Source organism: Eulemur rufifrons, chromosome 6, assembly GCF_041146395.1.
Source record: "Eulemur rufifrons isolate Redbay chromosome 6, OSU_ERuf_1, whole genome shotgun sequence".
Taxonomy (NCBI): domain Eukaryota; kingdom Metazoa; phylum Chordata; class Mammalia; order Primates; family Lemuridae; genus Eulemur; species Eulemur rufifrons.
In genome coordinates this window covers 15,440,263-15,460,625 of record NC_090988.1, presented here as the reverse complement: position 1 = coordinate 15,460,625, position 20,363 = coordinate 15,440,263, and the positions used below count along the sequence as shown (strand labels likewise).

At 56.6% G+C, this 20,363-nt stretch overlaps 1 protein-coding gene across 1 annotated transcript; it reads left to right on the top strand.

Annotated features, from left to right (window-relative positions):
• Positions 1-1,389: 1,389 nt before the first annotated feature.
• Positions 1,390-19,560, top strand: OAF (out at first homolog). Its single transcript, XM_069470786.1, has 4 exons — positions 1,390-2,146; positions 14,790-14,924; positions 15,609-15,789; positions 17,329-19,560. Exons 1-4 carry the CDS (start codon positions 1,886-1,888, stop codon positions 17,592-17,594), a joined length of 843 nt encoding a protein of 280 aa, XP_069326887.1. The 5' UTR covers positions 1,390-1,885; the 3' UTR covers positions 17,595-19,560.
• Positions 19,561-20,363: the final 803 nt, after the last annotated feature.

Genomic DNA, 20,363 nt, shown 5'->3' with positions numbered 1-20,363 from the left:
TTGAGATCTAGTATCTGATCAGGCAGAAGGCCAGTTTGGGGACCCTGGGCATTTCTAATCTTCAGTGCTGTCAGCTAAGGGTGGGAGTCCCTAGGGGAGCAATCTTTGTGCTAATCCAATTACTCTCTAACAGCCTGCTTTATCTTCCTAATGTGAAGATAAACTCCTTAGGGGCCAGGTGGTTCCCTAGGAAAGGTGCTGTTTGTTTTAGATCCTCCAAGTTTAAGCCTCTGACAAGTACCTACTATCAACCCCTTATATCAAGCATGGGAGTGGCCCCTTGTTAAAAATGCTAATTCTCAGTTCTTTTCCCTAGAGAGTCTAATTCCATAGATTTAGGGACCCAGGAATCTGTGTTTTTAAACAAGCATCCAGATTCTTTAGGCAAGGCAAATTTGGAAAACCCCGAGTTAGATGATCTCTTAAATCCCTTTCCTCCCTAAATTTAGGCAGCAGAGTGTAGTAGGATTGGGTCCTGGGTAGGTAGTAAGAGGCAGATTCTAGCCAGACCCTGCAGTTCACAGGGCCCTGTACTGGGAAAGCTCTAGAAGGGAAGGAGACTGCAGAGCAGAAGAGAGTTTTCACCCATCTGTAATCAAGAGCTCAACAGAAGTGAAAAAGGACATCAGGGAACAATAGGTTCTGAACATCCTCCTGGGCCTTTCTCTTGCCTGGGACTGGCAGGACTGCCACTATACACAGGGGGACACTGACGCCCCAGAGAAGTTTTCAAATGTGCCTAAATTGCACAGCTAGTCAATGGAGGCAGGAACCCAGATCTCCTGGTCTTCGTCCAGTTCCTTGTTGGGGTGCATGGCAAGGCAGGCATGTTTTCTTGTGGCGGGTGGGCGAGCCCCTGATGGAGAAGCGCCAGCGTTCCGAGTCTCTGGGAGTCCTCCCGAGCGGCCCGGAACCCAGCCTTCCCCGGATTTGCGCAGTCTGTCACTGGAGAAGGAATGGTGCCCGGGAGGTGAGCAGGACCACGGAGAGGCCAGAATGCGGGCAGTGAGGGGAGACGGGGTGGAAGGGAAAGCCACACAGCGGCTCACAAATCTGAGAGCTGTGAGGGCCGCGTCCAGATCGGTGGCCTGACTTATCACGATCTCACACCTGACGGTGTCCAACTCGGGCAAGAACCCCCGCTCTCCTCTCCCGACAGAGCAGGAAGCAGGCGGAGTGCGAGGTGAGGTGTGATTTTGCACAAGCTTTTGAGCAATTCGCTGTGTCAGAGAAACTAGAAGACCAAACAAAACCCCTAAAACTCCAAGCCCGATTATTTCATCCACGTGGCACAGGAACAAGCCAAAAGAGGGGGGCGGGGAAGAGTCACCCGTCCCGCCCCTGCTGGGAGGAAGGGATTTGCCTGGAGAGCAAACTTCTGGCGCGGCCCGGGTGGCTGCGGGAGGGAGGGGAGACGGGAACGCCGTTGCCCACAAAGCCGCTGCGCCCTCTCCCCGCCCCTGCCCGGCCGCGGGAGCGCGGGGAGCCGCAGCGGGCCCTTTAAGGGCCGAGAGGTGCGCGGTCTCTTTAAGGCAGGTCCTGGTGGTTTCTGTTTTCTGAAGGAAGTGACGGGGGGCGGGATTGAATGAAAAGTGCAAAACAGAGTGGCGGAGCGCCGGAGTCGGGGGCCGCGGGAGCCGCGGCGCTGGGCCGGTGGGCGGGCCGGGGCAGCGCGGTCTGGGACTCGGAGCCGCCGGGGCGCGCGGCCGAGCGCAGCCCACGTGCGTCCGCGCCACGTCGCGGTCGGCCCCGCGGCTGAGCCCCCCGGCGGAGCGGCGCCCGGGCGCCCCGAACTAGCCCCCAACTTCGGGCGAAGTTTGCCAGCGCCTCTCCCCGCCCCCACGCGGCGCGGCGGGGCTGCGGACGGCGGCGGCGGTCCCCGGGGATGCGCCCGCCCGGCCGCCGCGGGGTCCCCACGGCGCGCCCCGCGCTGCTGTTGCTGCTGCTGCTCGTGCCGCTGCTGGGGGCGCCGCGCGGCGTGGGCGCGGGGACCGGCGCGCCGGCCGAGCTGCGGGTCCGCGTCCGGCTGCCCGACGGCCAGGTGACCGAGGAGAGCCTGCAGGCGGACAGCGACGCCGACAGCATCAGCCTCGAGCTGCGCAAGCCCGACGGCACCCTGGTCTCCTTCACCGCCGACTTCAAGAAGGTGAGGAACCCTCGCTCGCCGGGGTGGGACCTGCGAGCCTGAGCCCAGGAGTGGGACGACACTTACTCAAGGTCACACCGTGATCGTCTGTCTCTACGTCTCTTTGTCCCACTCCGCAGCGCCCAGACCTGGCCCCTTCATTCTCCCCAACGAACTGCTCTGCTGCCCCCTCCAATCCCCGCTCCAGCCTTTCATCTCTGCTCCAGATACCCAGCGCCTTCTCACGCCCTGACCACCTCCTTCCCCCACTTCCTCCTCCAGCGCTCCCAGAGCCCCCCAGGCACTGCCGTCCAGAAGAATTGCAGTTAACAGCCCCAACGCCCTTCTTGGAGTCATTTCCCTGTGCTCTAGCGGGAAACGTCCCGGGCTGGATATCAGAGGTCCGGGGTTCTCACTGTGTTGCTGTGTGGTCTACAGCAAGTCCCTTTCCTTCTGTGGGCCTCGTTTTCTCACCTCTGTCCAGGGCAGTGAGGTGGCTGTGAGGCCTCCCAGCCCTGGCATCTTGGAGCCCCTGAATCACCTCTCCCTCTGTCTCACTTTCCTGGGCAAAGCTGACTGTCCCTGGTTCTTCCCAAGCCCCAGAGAAGCTCTCTCTCCTCTTTGGTCTGGAAGGCTGGGATGCCTGCAGCGGGAGGTCCCTGGGGAGAGACTCCAGGTGAAGCCCCCTCCCTCTAGGAGAGGTGCCACCCTTTACCACGCCTGGCAGGGGAGCTAGCCAACACCCCCCACCCCTTTTGGCCCGGATTGGGGATAGGGGGTCAGAGATCAGCCTCTACTCAGTGTGTGTGTGTATGTTGTGGGTGGAACCAGGAGGTGGGCCTGGCCCCCAAGGGGGCAGGGGAGAGTGGAGGTGTTGGGGTTTATCAGGAAATGAGCCTGGAAGGATGGTGAGTGACTAACAGTGACCAAGCAGCAGGAAACCCAGAGGAAAAGAGGGTGGGTGAGTTTTAGGTATTCAAAGGGAGTCTCCTATGTCCTGCTCCCAGGCCCTCTCCTAGTAAAGAGAGGCCCTGTGAGGCTGTGTCTCTGGGGGAGTGCGGAGGTGAGGCAGGTTAGTTAGCTGGGGAAGCCCAGGGCCCCTGGGGCTGGGGACAGTGGCCCGAGCTGCCTCTCTCTCCTCCCGTCTTAGAGACTGGGAGCTTGAGAGGAGAGGTCACAGAATCTCAGGGGTCAGCTAGGGACCCAGAGAGATTGCCATAGATAGCAGGGGTGGTGGGAGATCCAGTGGACCGTGGGGTAGGGGGTGAGGCTTGACTGCTGATCTATCCTAGGGCCACCAAGTTGTCACTGACATAGGACTTGTGTGGACCAGTTGGGGATGAGGGGGTGAACCTTTACAGATGGGAAGGCTTTGTGGCCCACCCTTACTCTACAGGGCTAAGCTAGGTTCTCAGACGCAGGTGGGAGCAGATAAGTGTGTGTGTGGAGAGAAGGAAGCTGACAGGGCCAGAACACCCCTGCCTCCCCACCTAAACTTCAGAGGAATTTTACCAAGTGTGTTCTGTTCCTGAAAAATCTAAATGAGTGGCTGGATCTTTCGGGAGTCAGGGATCTAATCATCCATGCCAGGGATCTAGTCATCCATGCCAGCGCTTTGGCCTTGAAGTTAGCCCCAGGCCAGGCTGTGAGTCTCCCACCCTCCTGCCCACTGGCCTTGCTCCTGTGACTGCACTGAGCCCTGGACAGACTTCCCCATTCCTGGGACCTCCCTAGCAGCCAAGGCTGTGGCCAGGACAGTGAAAGAGGCAACGGGGCAGGGCTGAGTTTTATAGCCTTTAGCTACAGCTGGAAGTTTTTTATTGCCCTGACCTGAAGGCTCCCTCTCAGAGGGAGTGCCCAGGTGGCTGCTGGCGGTGGGGGTGCGTGCTGGGGATCGGGGCAGAGGGTATGGGGGGTGTCTGACTGCCCAGTTAGAGAATGCACTTGGAGCTGACTGCAGGGACCTCCTTTGAAATCCCCACAGTGGTTCAAACCTCCACCCAGGTTTCCAAAGTCTGCTTTTCAGGTTAGCCTCTGACCCAGAAGCTGGCATTTCACACCCGCCCATGGCATCTCCAATTTCATCAGTAAGGGAGGGAGTCGGGAGTGGAAGGCAAAGAAAAGGAACCAGCTCTCCGAAGTCCCCTCAACTCTAGGTTTCTTAGTTGGCCTGGGACGGGGTGGGGTTGGGGAATGCAGGGGTGGGGAGGAATGGCCTTTACGCACACCCAGTGCACTGTCTGCGTTGGCCAAAGCAGCTTTTGTGCTCGAATCCTTCTGGGGTGGGTCACCTCTCTCATGGCCCACTTAGTTCTCAAGGCCTCATGCCTCATAGTCTGTGGCAGATTTCCACAAGAAAGTTCTTTCCAGGAGTAATGATTTTTCCTGTAAGAAAAAAGGCTTGCAACTTGTGTTTTTTGTGTTTTCTGTACCAAACCCATTTGGGTTGGTTGGAGAAAAGTCCCCAATCCACTTGGGAAGAGTGATGTTTGCCTTTTGATCACCCTCGGGAGAGACAGTCCAGACTGAATGAGACAGACCTGGTTTACCACTTATTAGCTGGTTAACCCTGGGCAAGCAATTTGGTCTCTCCAAGCCTCCATTTCTTCATCTGTGAAATGGGGATATGTGAAACTTCATCTGTGAAATGTCCCGTGGTTATTGGGAGAATCAAACCGGGCAATGCTTAGGAAATGCACGCTCTGTGTTCTGATACTGTGTTAAGTGCTTGAGAAATAGAAGCGATTGGCTTTGATAATTGTGGCTCACGTTAGCATTGCAGCAAGGATCCTCCTGCTAAATCTGGACTCAAAGAGCTTGAATGATGGACCCAAGGTCACACAGAACAGTCAGCACTGAGCCTGGAGGGGCCTTGAGTTCCTCTTTGCAACCTTCTCCTTGAAGCTCCAAATTTGCTGGCCAGCCTCTCGGAGCAGGAGCAGCCATCCTTGTCCTGACAGCCTACCCAGGGCAGCAGTGAGTCCCCCTGTGCTGGATGGAGCAAAGCCCTCTGTCTCGCCGATCCCTCCACCCCAGACCCAGCACCCTCTCCCCGGCCCCTCCCACCCCTCGCTACCCCAGGCAGGGTTCCAGCACAGTCTGACCCTCCCCCACACTGCTACCCTGGACTGGAAGCAGCCAAGGTCATCAGCCCATGGTAGGACACACAGCCTGGTGCCCAGGTGAGGCTAACAGACTCCATGAGTAGCTTGAAGCTATCAAATGCTTAGTGTGCATTCCTGCCAGCCCTGCCCTAAGGCCGATGTCCCTCGGGCTGAGCGCTCCCAAGCTTTGCTGCACATCAGAATCACTTGGGGAGCTTCAAAACAGCCCCATGCCTGGGCCACACAACATACCAATTAAATCAGAATGTCTGAGGGTGGGAGTTGGGCAGCAGCATGTTTTAAAGCCCCCCAGGTGATTCCCATGTGCAGCAAAGTTCAGGAACCACTGCTGCAGCTGTTCCGGGGAAGGGGAGGGCCTGGAGGAGGAGCCAGGTTAGTTTGTTCAATGAAGGTAGGGCCCAAACTCAGTCACCTATCTGAAACCCATCACTCTACCCACCGTAACCCCAGTTTGAGCAGCATACATACTTCAGGCCTAATTCCACCTGCCCTCAGTATAAGAACTCTAAGTCCTAATGTACATTCAACAGGCGATACTCTTCTTTATACTCCAAATCCTATATGCATAATTAGACCTGTATGGACATAATCACTGGGCATATCTAGTAACAGTCATGTCACCATCCCTAGTCTCTACTTGGCTGTGTGACAGCCCTCTTGGTCCCCCTCCCCGAAGTTGGTGTCCCTGTCCAAGCTCTGTTTTGCCTCTGTCCCCCAGTCTGAGTGTCCAAAAGCTGGGGAGGGGATGAGTCATGTTGCAGGCAGCCTGGCTTAGTGCTGACCGGATGGGGAGGGTGGGGCTGGAAGATATGCAGAAAGTCATGTGTGCCTGCGTCGGGTGGTGGGTATGTCTCGAGGGGAAAGGAGGAGACACAGACTCCAAAAGCGTGGAGGGAGGAGACCACGAGGGCCCACGGCTGGAGCCTGTGAGCAGGGAGCCATGGTTGGCTCAGGGTGACCCCAAGGGACAAGGATTCGGGGAGGGTGGAAACACAAGCCCTGTCCCGGGCACCGAGGGGTAAGTGGGTGCCAGAGGAAGGAACAGTCCAGAGTGCTAGACTCCCTGGTCTGGGGGTGCGGGAGTAACGCTGAGAGCCTTGAGCTGCGGTCAGTGAAGATGTGGAATGTGCACATGGCCACGTTGCTGCCTGAGGCTGTTATCCCAAGGGGTTATCACATCACACAGATGTGGGACTTAGAGCGCAGTCTCTCCGTACCCTGTCCATGTTAGGTCCCCTAAGATTTGGTGTGGAGGCCTGTGAGGCACAGCGAGTCTTCTTGGGGAACAGAGGGCAGGAGAGATGCTTTCAGGGGAGGCTCAGACCTCTCTGCAGCTCAGAGCATTTCCTCAGAGACATCAGAATGACCAGGCTCTTGTGCTTGGGGCCCCTGGGTCTGACACCAGTCTCAGGGATTCCTCCTTGGATCAGGGATGAGCAGGCCCACCTGAGGGTTCAAACGTTCTCCTCAGAGCTTGGCCAGCATCTCCCAGCCCTCAATGCTGTGTCCACGTGGCATCCTAGCAAATGATCCCAGGCCTGGGGACAACAGAGTAGCCTGCTGGAAAGTGGGTGGGGAGAGGTGGAGGTGGAGTTCCTCCCTGCCAGGCTTCCCAAGGCACAGAGAGGTGGCAGTGGGTAAACTCAGGACAGACTCCTGTCACACAGAGGGTCCAGCCTTGAGGTGAGGACCGCGCCAGTGTCCGGAGATCACCCACTGAACAGTCACTCGAGTCACACATGTGGTGTCATTTGATCCTCACTGCTGTGCACACCATGAGGCAGAGGTTGCCCCATTTTGCAGACATGCAAACTGAGACCCAGAGCTCTGGAGTGGTTTTGACAAGATCCAGGATTAGGACCCAGGGATCCTTCCACTATGTCCTGACTGCTGCCTGTCTTCCATGGCACTGTGAGTGGGCTCCTTCCAGAAGGCTCAAGAACCCTGGGGAGGTGAAGGGAAGGAGAAGGAAGCTGAAAAAACCTTTGGTGCAGAGGAACAAATCTACAGAGAGGCCCTCCTGCATATAGCCTGGGGCTGGGCCCCTTACCCCCATCTCATAACTGCAGGTAGATGAAGTTTGAGACTCTTCCCTCCCCTGTGTGGCCTCTCCGGGAGTGGGGAGAGGGGGACGATTTAAAAAAATATCTCACAGATATACTGAGCACTCATTGTGTTCATTTTTCTGCCATTTACCAGCTATGCAACTTGGCAAGTCACTTAACGTCTCTGAGCCCCAGGCTCCTGGCCTGAACAACAGGGACAATAGTGTGATGCCCGAGGCTTGGTGTGAGAAGTGACTAAGAGGCCCTTCGCAGAGCAGAGGCCGGGGAGGCATGTGAGAAGTGAAATGCCAGTGCCAGGCAGGCCTGGTCCGCCCCTCCGCCCCAGCTCTCCTGCCTCCCGTGGTTAAGCATATTGTTCCAGCTGCTTTTTTCTGCTCGAGGGACCAGAGCATCATTAGGAGCTAACATCCTCTAAGTTGGCAAGTGTTTGAGTGGCTGCCACTGGGGATTCAGAGAAAGAACAGGGAGCAAGGGAGGCGTCTGGTCTGGGAATCTGGGCGAGGGGGAAGTGCGGAGCCCTGTCTTAGGAGCCCTGAGTCAGCGGGACAGTGGGGTGCAGCTGATCCACATAAAGCCTCACTTTGTTCCCAGGGCAGTCGGGACAGTGGTGACCTTTGGGATTTGGCTGACAGAGCACTGGAGGCTCTGGGAGAGGGCTGGGGGCAGGGGGCACCGCTCCCGACTAGTGGTTGCACTAATGCCCCATGACAAGAAGCCTCTGTCCAGGGCCTCGCCCTGAGGGTATGCAGGCATCTCTTAATGGGGGCGGCCTGGGGCCGTGGCTGGCCTGGCTGTGGGTTGAATCCACCCACCCCATTCCTGCTCCAGGAGCCTGGGCAGAGCAGCCGGGGCACTCTGGTTCTGCCGTAGGGTTAGGACGGCACTGCTTTCTGGCTGGCTGTCCAGGCCAACCCCCTGTCTCGCCCTCCCCAGCCCAGTGAAGCTGGCCCCTTCTCCAGCCATAAAGCAGCCCCAGCCAGGAGCGGAGGAATAAATATTTAGATTGGCTCAGTCTGGGCCCCAGAATCACGCGCTCTGGTGTGATGGGAAAGAGACCAAGATGGCAGAGGAAACTCCCAGGAGAGAACACCAGCTGTCCAGGAGCTGGGGGGTGGGGGGACAAGTGCTTCACAAGGGCCTGGAAGGATGGATTCGGCCCGGGCTGTGACCAGCCTTGCAGAGTAGTGGGCAGGGAGAGGGTGTGGAGGGAAGGGGCTGCTTCATTGCCCATTCCGCTGGGGGTGGTGGCGGGAGGCTGGAACCTCCCCTCCCCACCCCTGTCCCCAAGGCTTCTGCAGAGGGGCTGAGGAAGGGCACCTCGAGAGTGGGGCAAGCTGGGAGCTGGCACTGGGGAAGGCAGTGGTGGGGTTGGTGGGGCTGCAGGGCCAGAGAGGGTGAGAGGAGACCGGGCAGGCTGCAGCTGAGGTGAGGCAATGAGGCAAGAGCGTGCATGTGTGTGCATGTTGTATGAACACGCATGTGCATGTATGCAAAGCAGTGTTGGTGGGGAGACTCCGTAGGCAGCGCGTGAGGAGAGTGGAGGGGTGTGAGTGAGATGAGGTGTGAGCTGCTGGGGTGGGAGACGGAGGAAGCGAGCGAGCGTGAGGGGCCGGGGAGGAGACAGGTTTGTGAGGTGTCTCTCTGGGGAAGGGGTGAGGTGGGTGAGGAGGGAGGAAGTGAGTTCTGGTGAGTACCTGTCTCCAGAGAAGGGGAACCTGAGAGACTGTGGGAGGGAGAGATTGTCTGAGCCCTGGCAAGTCTGTGTGACAGAGGGCAGAGGGGGCCTGAGAACGGGAGGCAGGAGTGAGTGTGTGTGCACCGGTTCCGAGTGGCCTTGCTGAGAGTCATCCAGCACCCGGGTAACAGCGCTGAGGTGAGGCGTGTCCAGTGTTACCTACGTGTGGATGCCACCAAGCAGGGCTGGTATGACAGCTTCACCATCCCTGGGCTCCTTCCTCCGGCCTGGCCCAGAGCTGTCTGCCTCTCAGCGCCTTCACCTGGAGCCCCGGTGCCACTGGGCCCAAGCAGCCTTCTCTCTGGAAGACACAGCAGGTCCCAAAAGACAGCATGGTAGGGATGGGCACAAGAAGAACTGAATATCTGGACAAGGGCCAAGAGGAGAGCTTGGGAGAGCATGAAGATCACTGGACCGAGAGTCAGGAGGTCTGGGCTTCTGGTCCTGGCTCTGCTGCTGTGTGACTTGTGAAGGTCACTTCCCCTGCTGGAACCTCACTGGGCCATGAACTAAATGATCCCCTAAACCTTCTAGAAGCCAAAATAGCAGCTCTAGGCCTGCCAGCCTGCAGGAGCCCAGCTCTTGTTGGAGGCGAGGGGGCTGACGGAGGCCCTGGAGCCCCAGCTGTGTGCCAGACCCTGGGGCTACTGCAGGAATGAGCCAGGGGCAGGTCACCGAGGGCCTGGAAAACTCGTTGCCTGGACGGAAGATGCCCAGTAAGGACAGGGGACCCCTGCCTGGGCATTTAGATCCGAGGCACACTTGCCTGGGCACAGCCTCAAGCAGAGTCTGATTCAGCTCTAAACCACAGATCTGTTCACATCACCCCCAGGCTCCAGCCCACTGATGACTTCCAGTGACGTGCAAGATGAAGCTCAGACTCCTTAGCCTGGGCACTCAGACCCTGTGTCCTGCCGTGTCCTGGCTCTCTTTGCCAGCCTTTTATTCAGCCACTCACTACCCTTCCCTATGTCCCTCCCCTGCTACATTCCTATCACTTTTCCCAGAAAGACCCTTCCATGCTCTTATTAGTTCACTCTTCCTCTGTTTATTCATTATCAGGCATTTATTGAGCACCTGCTGGGATGGAGGGGGCAGGGATACACTGCAAATAAGACACTATCCCAGCCTCAAGCACTCGAGTCTGGAAGGAAAGACAAGTAGAGATCCTTGTGAACACAGTGGGATTCGTGCTCTACAGCTGCAGTCCCCAGTCCCCGGCCTGTTAGGAAACAGGCTGCGAGTCACCCCCTGAGCTCTGCACAACACCCCTCCCCCCTGCCCATGACACCCCAACCCCCTAACCCTCGTCCATGGAAAAACTGCCTTCCATGAAACTGGTCCCTGGTCCCAAAAATGTTGGGAACTGCTGCTGCTCTAAAGGGTGTGGCTGGGACTGGCCAACTCTGTGGGAGGGTTGGGGAGGACAACCAGAGGAGGGGTACATGGGAACCCAGCCCTAAAGGATGGGAGATGGATGGGCACAAGGCATCCCAGCAGAGGGTTTGGCTCATGGCATGGCACAAGGGGAGACATGGCGTCTCTCATTTCAGGAACTGCAGGCTCTCCAGTTCAATGCATGGGGAGTGCAAGAGTTGCTGTGGGCGGGGACCTGGGGTGCCAGGCTCTTGGGGTGCACTTTATGATGAGGACAGAGGGAACCCTTTAAGGGGATAAGATCATCAGATGACAGTACCATGGAGGGATGATTGGATGGGGGCTTCAGGAGACCCTCATGCCTCCCTGGCCTCCCTGTCTTCTGTAAATGCCTCTCTCTGGAAAGCCCTCTATCCTTTAAGTGTCAAGGACCGCTGAAATGTCCCTCACTCTGGGAGGTCTTCCCTCCCACCTTCCACCCCCAGCCGCATCCTTAAGGGACAAGTGCTCCCTCTTCCATTCTTGGCCTCCATAGCACTTAGCATAAAGGACACCTCAAGGCCCTATTGTGGTGCGCTGACTTTGGTTGTCAGAAGTCAGCCTCCCCTGTGAGCCCCTTGAAGACAGGGGCCTTTGTCTTGGCTTTGGCCAACCCCCTGCCCAGCCCAGTGCTTGTGAAGGCCCTGCCTCCCAGTAGTGCCCGTCAGTGCTCTCCTACTGATTGGCTGATTACCTGCTAGCCCTCGAGGAGTCACCTGACCTATCTGGGCCTCAGGTGCATCTATAGGAGAAAAATCTTTGCTCTTGCCTCTTTGGTCTGGAGTAGACTCCAGCTGGAGCAAGGCAGACACAGGGCCGGGCATTGCAGCAATAGGATAGAAACTGAGAGTTCAGCCCACTGTGTTCTGAGACCTTTCACTCATTTCTTCTTCACAACAGTCCCTCAAGGTAGGTACTGTTGTTTAACTCACTTTGCAGATGTGGAAAGTAAGGTACGAGGTTAAGTAAATTCCCCCAAGGTTATGTGGCTAGCAGTGGCAAAGCCAAGATCTGAATGCAGGTCATACTGGCCCCAGGGCCCTTGTTCTTAACGACTGTGCTATCCTAGAGACGACTCCTTACTTATTTACTGCTCACTTACAGCTGCAGACAAGGACTTTAGCAAACACTGTCTCCCTGGCACACTTGCCACACCCTCTGGTTGCTGTATGCTCCGGTTCTGGTGGTCTGCTCCTAGTGGGCGGGAGGTTCCTGGGCGCTCAGAGGAGGAGGAAACCTCCTGTCCTTATAGAAACCTCCCATCTGGGAGTCCTAGCTGAGTCTCAGCCCGAGAAGCTGCCTCCACTCCCTGCCGTGGGTTCTTCCCCAGCTGTGCCATCTGCTTGGGCTCTAGGCCACATCAGGGAACCTTCCCAAGGGACTCCTGGGCAAGGAGGAAGGCTGGGAGCCAGGCTTCCATCTAGCCTGGACTTAGCATCTGGCCAGATGTTCCCTGCCCTGTGAAGGTTGGAGGAAAAGGGGGTCCTGGAACCTTTCTAGGGAGTCCGAGGTGCATGGGGTAGAAAGTTAGTTGGAGGAACACGGTCAGGACAATGGATCCCTGTTACCAAATAGTTAGATGCAGAAACTAGGGGTCCCTATCCAGGGTTAGCAAGTGGGATGTGGTCTTCTAGAGAAATGAGACGAAAAAGACTGGAGCATTAGAGAGGCTCTTGGCAAGGCAAGCAGGCGGGTTGGAAGGATTCTTGCTTCATCTTCCCTGTCATGCTGGTAGTTAGTCACAGCAACCATGAGCCGGAGCCACCACATTCTTGGGGCAGGTATACAGAGGACTCACAGGCAGCCTGCCACCAGACAGGCATGGTTGGAAGAGGGTACCAAGCTCTAATCCCGCCTCTGCCACTGGCTAGCAGGGGGCCATGGACAGGCCACATTCTGTCTATGTGCCTGAGTTGCAGTTTCTTTAGCTGAACATCAAGGGAATTAGACTAGTTGATCTAGGAGACAGTTGTGCATTCTGGTTACGAGAGCTCAGGCTTTGAGTGAGACTGCCTGGGTTAAAATCCCGGCTGTGTTAACTCTTAGTCCCTGACCTTGAACAAGTTACCCAATCCAAGCTCAGTAACAATCATAGTTCCTACCTCCTGTTGTCATCAGGATCTTAAATAGGATCATACGTTCTTTTGGACCCATGATAACAACGATTTGTCTCTTCTAGTTATAAACTTCAGTAACTCTTGGTCCTACACAGATAGGAGATACAGAGGAAATCTATCTCAATGAGAGATTCTCAGTACCTTTCTGCACCCGCCAGTCAGTTCCCCATTTCGGTAGCATTTTGTTGTTATCATTATCATTGTTATTTAATATGTTAATAGAAGCAGGGGAAAAGCTCAGATTCCTTTCACCCTCTGGTCTGGTTTAAAAGTTCAGATATCTTCTCCTGCTAATGGTAGGCAAGTGATGTCACCAAGCAGTGAGACCCCTCAGCAGCCTTGAGACTGCAGGGTATTGCATGTGCCCCTGGTGTCACAGAAGATGCTGTGACTATCCAGAGAGGTTCTTCCTAAAGAGTCAGAGCTGAAATAGCAGGGAAGTGGGTTTTGAATTCTGCCTGTGGGATCCTGCCAGGGACATCGCCTGACTCGAGCTCTCGCAGGGGAAGTTTGGTATCAAGTCTCACCTGGCAGGAACTGAGCCCGGAATAGAATATGCTACAAGCAGACCAGCCTCCTGTTTCCCCTCAGCCAGCTTGAGTGACAGATCATATAGTCCAGGCTGGCAGGACAAGGAGATTCCAGCATCGTGACCCAAGAAGGGATTTCCTCTTGAGAGGAAGCAGGGTTAACATGAGCTCCGATTCACCTTCCTCGCTAGTCTCTGGGATCATAAGGAACCCAGTGGAACCTGTCTCACTAGCTTGGCCTCAGTTTCCCTTTCTGGAAAATCTCCCCATACACTCCCATGCCACATTATTCCAGAGATCATTTACAGCAAAAGGAAGTAAGAGACACTTCCTTGTAGAGTTAAAGGACTGCAGAAATGCATGGGGGTTTATGAGATGACAGGCACTCATGTGTTGCTGGTCACCTAAGCTGGCACTTACTGAGCTCTGTGTGAACATTCTTCCAAATAACTCACCCAGTCCTCACCACAGCCCTATCGGGGAAATGAGGAATCAGCCCTATTTTACAAAGGAGAGAAGTTGGGAAAAGCCTGGGGCACCAGCTAATACATTGCAGCTTTGTGGTGGAGCCAGGGGCCCCTCGCTGCCTGTCTCTGACTCTAAGGGGGACACTGAGACCCTGTTCTCAAGGCACTGCCACTCTAGCAGGTGCACAGTAGAATGGGGACGCACGCACGGATAGATGAATGGAGACATGCATATTCTAAGTGCCAGGGCAGCCTTAGGGGTTCCCCAGCAGACAGCAGTCACTGAGGCCAGGGTGCCTCCATGGTGGGAGGGCTCTTGACGGATTTAGACGCTTACTTATCCCTGGGAACAGAGTCGGGTGGGAGGCGCAGGGACGGGTGAGAAGGTGGGGGGACACTTCCGGTGTGGTGGGGCCGTGGTGAGCAGTGCGGGTGTGTGGAGCACAGGGTTCCAGCCCCCAGGCTGGGAAGGGGCCCCCTCCCACCCTGGGCCCTTCTCCCTCCGCCCCTGTCAGGATTCCCCTGTCACATGGTGAGTCAGTAACAGGAAGGAGCCCCTGGGCTTCGGGCACTGCCATTAGTAACCCCACAGGGGAAGGGGAAGTGGAGAGGGAAAGGGGAAACTGAGCCATCCAACCCCTAGAAGGCGGCAACAGCTGCAGCCAGCCTGCTACCCCTGCCCTTAACCCCATCCTGCTCCCACTAGCCCAGGCGGCTGGAGGTGGGCAGCCGGGGGGCCTGGCTGTAGAAACACCGGTGGCATCTCAAGGCCTCTCCCCAAACGTACTGAGTCAAACGTCAGAGAGGGACTTAAAGACTTTCGAATGCAGCCCCTCGGGCATCATGCGGTGGTCAGGTGGTTGTAGAGGCCCAGACCCTTCCCCACCACATGAAGGTGATGTCAGGGGGCTCCCCCGAGGGGGATGGGCAGCTATGAATAAACAAGCTGCCAAAAGAGGTGCTGTTTTCTTCAAGGTGAAGCTTCCTACTTCTGAAGGGTTCTCTGTTGAAAAATTCTCCATTTTATCACTGACTTTTCTAGGAGGCTTTGGAACACCTGGGGTGTGTTCTTTTAAGGCAGGGGTTTAAACAGAAAGGATAAAAATTCCCAGGCCAGCAGGAGGGAGCTGTCTATTGCCAGGCAGCGTCCAGGGTCCAGGCTGAGCTCCCTCCAGCTGGTCTCCCCTCCTCCTGCCCTTCTCCTTCAGGATGTGAAGATCTTCCGGGCCCTGATCCTGGGGGAGCTGGAAAAGGGACAGAGTCAGTTCCAGGCCCTCTGCTTTGTCACCCGTCTGCACCACAATGAGATCATCCCCAGTGAGGCCATGGCCAAGCTTCGGCAGGTGAGTGCCTGCCCCGGCCCCACTCCTGACCCGGAACCCTGACTCCTGCAGCCAGCCTGGCCCCACCCAGCTCCTCATCCTCACGCTGGTCATGGACCGGTCGCTGCTGCCCCACCTTAGCCCTCAGCCCTGGCACCCACTTAGCCCAGGAGTCCTGAACCCTCTGATTTTGCTGCAGGCTAAACCTGACCTCACAGCCCCAGATCTCTAACTGGACTCCCAGCCCCCAGATTTCTCCAGTCCCTGGTCCCAGCTCCCCCTCATTTAGGATGGAGGTTAGGGACTCGGGCTTTGAAGTCGGATCGGGCACCACATCTCCATCACTCATTAGCCAGCTGACATTGGACAAGACCTCGCCTTCAAAGCCTCAATTTTCTTATTGAGAAAATAGGTAGAGAGAGAATTCAATGACATAATGTATGGAAAGTGTCCAGTATAGTGTTCAAAACCCTTAAACCTGCTGATCTGTTCCCGGTCCCTTCCTAGACCCTGGGCCTCTCCCCGGCCTCCTCTAAGCTCCCCACCCTCTCCAGCAGGGCCTGCCCTGGGGCCCTCCCCCCACCCCCTTGCCTGCCCTTCCCAGAGAGACTCTGTTCCCTGGATCTTGGAAAGATCAGGGGTCAGGGGCAGGTGGGCAGGGAGCACTCTGAGGCCGGGTAGGAGCGGCTCCTCTCTTGCACACAGAAAAACCCACGGGCAGTACGGCAGGCGGAGGAGGTTCGGGGCCTGGAGCAGCTGCACATGGACATCGCCGTTAACTTCAGCCAGGGGGGCCTGCTGAGCCCCCATCTCCACAATGTGTGTGCCGAGGCCGTGGATGCCATCTACACCCGCCAGGAGGACGTCCAGTTCTGGCTGGAGCAAGGTCAGCGGGTGCTGGGCACTGTTGCTGCTGGGCAGAGGGAGGAGGAGGGGGAGAGAGCACAGAGCCGGGGAGGAGGGGAGGGGGTCATAGTTGAGTGGCTCGTTCATTCGGGAGGCATTTATTGAGCACCTGCAGAGATGTATCGACGGGAATCAGAGAGGTAGACACCCAGGTCCTGGGGGGTAGGTCCACAGAGTGAAACATGGTAGAGTACAGGGAAGAGTTCAGGGCATTCAGGAGAGGACCCTAAACCAGGCTACGATTGGTCAGGGAAGGCTTCCTGGAGGAAGTGGGGCCTATGTGGCTATTCGGTGAGAAGAGTCGGCCCGAGGAAAGGGACCCATTGCAGGCAGGGACACATAGACTCTGCTAGGCCCTGTGGAGGGACAGTCCTAGACACTTCCCCTTGTCCTCTGCCCTTAGTGAGGACACAGATGGGACCTTCTGTCATGGCAGCAGGACACAGGCACCCATTCCCCACTGCCCACCTCTGCTGCTACCTCTCAGAAATCAGCTTCACACCGTCCCTGGTGCCGGCTGCCAGCGTCTCTCCCTAGCATCCTCAGGCATCCTCCCAACTCTGTGCGGTCCTTGCCTTCCTGACCTCTGTGACTTCAGTGCTGGCCCATCTCTGGGTGCCTTTCCCAGGACTGCCCTCAGGTCCTCTGTGTAGAGGGGACAGGGAAAAGTCACCATTCCAGCTCCAGGCCCTGGACCTTCTGCCCAGCCAGCTGAGCACTAGAGAAACGCCTGTCCCTCCCAGGGCAGGGCTGGATTTAGAAATGCTCAGCAGAGCTGCAGGCATGCCCTCCACACACGCTGCCTCCCCAGTGACCTGCACCCCACACCAAGGTGCAGGTTTGATACGAGCATCCCCCCAAAAGTGGCTAGTCCTTCCCATAGCCACTGAGCCACGCCAGCCAGGTCCCTGCCAGCACCCCTCTTGTGCACATTCTCCGGTTCACCCCGAGCCCTGGCCACCCCGACCGCCCCCTCTGTGGGCATGTTTGTGCTGTCCCTATCCTGCCTGGCCCTACTCAAATACCACCTTTTTTTTAAGAAGGCTTCTCTGATTTCCTACCCTGTCTCCCCACACTTCTATTTCAGCACACGCCAGCATGTGATTTTTTTTTAAAGCGTCGGGTGTCAGTGTGGCTGAGCGGAGGCCTTGAAGTCAGACAGACCTGGGTTCCAGTCCTGACTCCACTCTTACTGTGTGTAACCATGGCCAGGTCATCAAACCTCTCTGGGCCACTTTTTGCATCACTAAAACTGGGATGACAATGTCTCATGGGGTGATAGAAGGAGGTAGTGCATGTAGAGTCCGCAGCTGGGACTCCATAGATGAGGGTCACTGTTATTTAATCTGTTTCTCCCCCTAGGCTAGCGAGGAGCCTGGCACCCAGGTCTTAGCCCTGTGTCCTCATGGCAACCATGGGGACGGAGGTGTCTATAAATGCCTGTTGAACAACTGAGGAGACCAAGTGGGGGACGGCTCCCTTCCTCCCTCTCTCTCTGATCCTCGCCTCTCTCCCCCAGGTGTGGACAGCTCCGTGTTTGAGGCTCTGCCCAAGGCCTCAGAGCAGGCAGAGCTGCCTCGCTGCGGGCAGGTCGCGGACCGTGGGAAGCCCTGTGTCTGCCACTACGGCCTGAGCCTGGCCTGGTACCCCTGCATGCTCAAGTACTGCCACAGCCGCGACCGGCCTGCGCCCTACAAGTGCGGCATCCGCAGCTGCCAGAAGAGCTACAGCTTTGACTTCTTTGTGCCCCAGAGGCAGCTGTGTCTCTGGGACGAGGACCCGTAGCTGGGCTGGGGAGAGGGGGTGGGCCTGGAGGTGGCAGTTCTGGGCCCACCGCTCCTCCCCCAGCCACTCGAGGGTGGGGACCCCTCCTGAGGCCTTATTTCCTCCTCCCCACTGCCCTGGCCCGAGCCCTTGGGGGCCGCTCTGGCCCCATCTCCCTCGACTGTGAAATGGGTGTGGCCTGGCAGGGGGGTCACTCATGAAGGCAGCCCCCACTGCCACCCTGTGCCTTCCTTGGGGGCAGAGAGGGAGAAAGGGGCTCTCCAAACTGGCACCCTTCCCCTCCTTCATCTCCCCTGAAGTGTTCACTTTCAAGCAGCCGCAATGTGGTGGCCCATGGTTCTTCTTCTCTTTCCAGGTTTAGACCCTAAAAGGAGTCTAGACCTGTTACGCCCACCTCCCCCCACACATCTGGAAGGACCTGGCCCCTCTGCACCTTCCTTCTTCCCAGCAATGAGGGGATCTTTACCCCCCAAGAGGGAGCTGTTGGGGACACAGCCCTTGTACCACATCACGGCACATTCTTCTCATTTCCGCCCTGGCCAAGGCTGCCTGTGGGGCTGGTGGAGCCCTCCCACCACTGTGCCTTGCCCCAGACCCGGACTTCGCCTCTAGAGCAGGCACCAGCTCTTTCCCCTCTAAACAGAAATATTTTTGTAAGCTTCTGGGGTGGGGAGGGAGCATGAAGTATAAGGAAAACTTGAATTCCAGATTTTTAATGCAAAGTATTTATCATTTGTACCAGAAATAAAAGTTTAAGTTTTTACTTGACTGACAACGCTAGACCCGGAGTTCGGAGAGAACTTTTAGCCAATGCTGCCACCTGGTGTCAGAAATGTCCCCATGACCTGTCTTGGCACAACAACTTCTAAAGCACCTACTGTGCGCTCAGCCATTTGGGGGAGGGCAGGGAAAGGGGAGGCAAGGGGAGGAGTGTCACTAGGGAAGGATAAAGTAAAACATCTGCACTGAAGAAGACATAGACACAACCATAATAAGCCAGTGCTAAGGCAAGAGATGAGATTGCGACTCTGGAATGAAACTTCCAGCGTCAGATCCAGGCCCTGCTGCTTACTCACTGTGCAATCCTGGGCCACGTTACTTTACCTCTCTGTGCCTCAGCTCCCTCACCTATAAAATGAGCTCCCTGTGAGACTTAAGTGAATTCTTGCATGTCAAGTACCTGCTACACAGTGAGTGCTCGCTGTGTTAGCCGATGTCAATATCGTTACTATTAGTGAAAAAACCTGACATTCCCACGTCTATAAACCAGAGACAACTAGATCAGACATCTGGAAGGCTCTTCACTTGCAAAGTATCTTCCAGCATAAAGAGGCTGTAACAGGACGTGCTGGGAGGGTGCGTAGGGTTTGAGGAGGGATGTGCAGGCTGCATTTATTGGGGAAGGCTTCCTGGAAGGGATGGGGTGTGGGCTGAGGCTGGGAGATGGTAACAGCTTGGCAAGGTGGAGGCAGCAGTGTTTCAGGGGCTGGGAAAGTCTTGTGGGTCCCCTAGGGGACCCCTTTCTTAGGAGGGAGCAAATGGGAAGAGTCACATCCTTCCTCAAAGACCTTGGAGAGGGAAGGGGTTTGCGGGGTTTACTCTGCCCCCAATACCCCAGACCAGGCTGCTGCTCTCCCTTGAACCCATGCAGGCCAGAGGGCTGGGGGAGCTGGGCTTGTTCGGTGTCAGTCAAGCTGAGGGTCGTGGGCGATGTCCTTTTCAGGTGGGTGTGCCTCCTTTCTGAGCCTGTTTTCACGGACCAGCTTCAGTCTTGCTGGGGGATCCGGGAGGGAGGTGTCTCTCCCCTTCCTGTGGCCTTTTCTCCTCCCCCTGCTGCCCAATCCGGAGCCTCAGTCCTGAGCCCCAGGTGGGGGCAGGGATTCTTGGAGAAGGCACCTCCCATTCTACATGTGCGCCTTTACTGCTGGGCGTGGAGTCCCCAAATCTGTATACCTTCCCTACTGACTTGCAAATAGCCCAAAATAATGCTTTCCAAAAAAGCGGTGTTTTCAAGACTTGGAGTGCTTTTCTGGCCTTCCTTGACTCGCACCTCCCAGCCTGCCTGTCCCCTGCAGTGAGGGGGCTCTGGACACCATCACTGGACATCCCTGCTGTGGGCCCCTTCCTGGTCTAGGGGGATGGGGAGGAGAATTAAGCTTCCCTGATACTTTGAGGCTGATCTTACACTCTGCAAAGGAGATGCCTCCCAGGGGACCACATGCCAGGGGCCCTGATACACCACCCTCCTCCAACCCCCTCAACCCCACTCTGTCACCACGCCCGAAATTCTGTGACCGTTACTTCCCTGCCGAGATTCTCACGTTTTAGTGTGCACCAGAATCACTGGGGACCTTGTTAAAATAGATGTAATGGTCAGCTCTTTGGGAAACACTGAGATAAGCCTTTCCTATCCTCAAGAGGCCGTCGTGGCCATGTTAGAACACCTGGGAGGGGTCATACCCGTACTCCTTTCTCTGCGGGATTTGGGGCTTACAAAGCGCCTTCATGCAAGTCAGCCCATTCGCTCCTCATAGCGATTCTGTAACATTTTATGGATGTGGCTCACCTAGAAAAGTGTGTGCCTTGCCCGAGTTTGGATAGCTCTCCAGAACAGGGCTGGGATCCAACCCCAGGCTTTCTTCCCACATGCCACCGCCTTCCCCCAGGCCACCTCCTAACCCAGACGGTTTTATCAGGTTGGCCAGCTCGAGCCTCAGAGAGCACAGCCCACCTGCGGGAGGGCCCCAGGTTTGGGCAGGATGAGCAGTG

Coding starts and splice junctions, on each gene's coding strand:
- OAF (XM_069470786.1), top strand. CDS start 1,886: ATGCGCCCGCCCGGCCGCCGCGGGGTCCCCACGGCGCGCCCCGCGCTG. Junction 14,925..15,608: donor CCATGGCCAAGCTTCGGCAG/GTGAGTGCCTGC, acceptor TCTTGCACACAG/AAAAACCCACGGGCAGTACG. Junction 15,790..17,328: donor CCAGTTCTGGCTGGAGCAAG/GTCAGCGGGTGC, acceptor TCTCTCCCCCAG/GTGTGGACAGCTCCGTGTTT.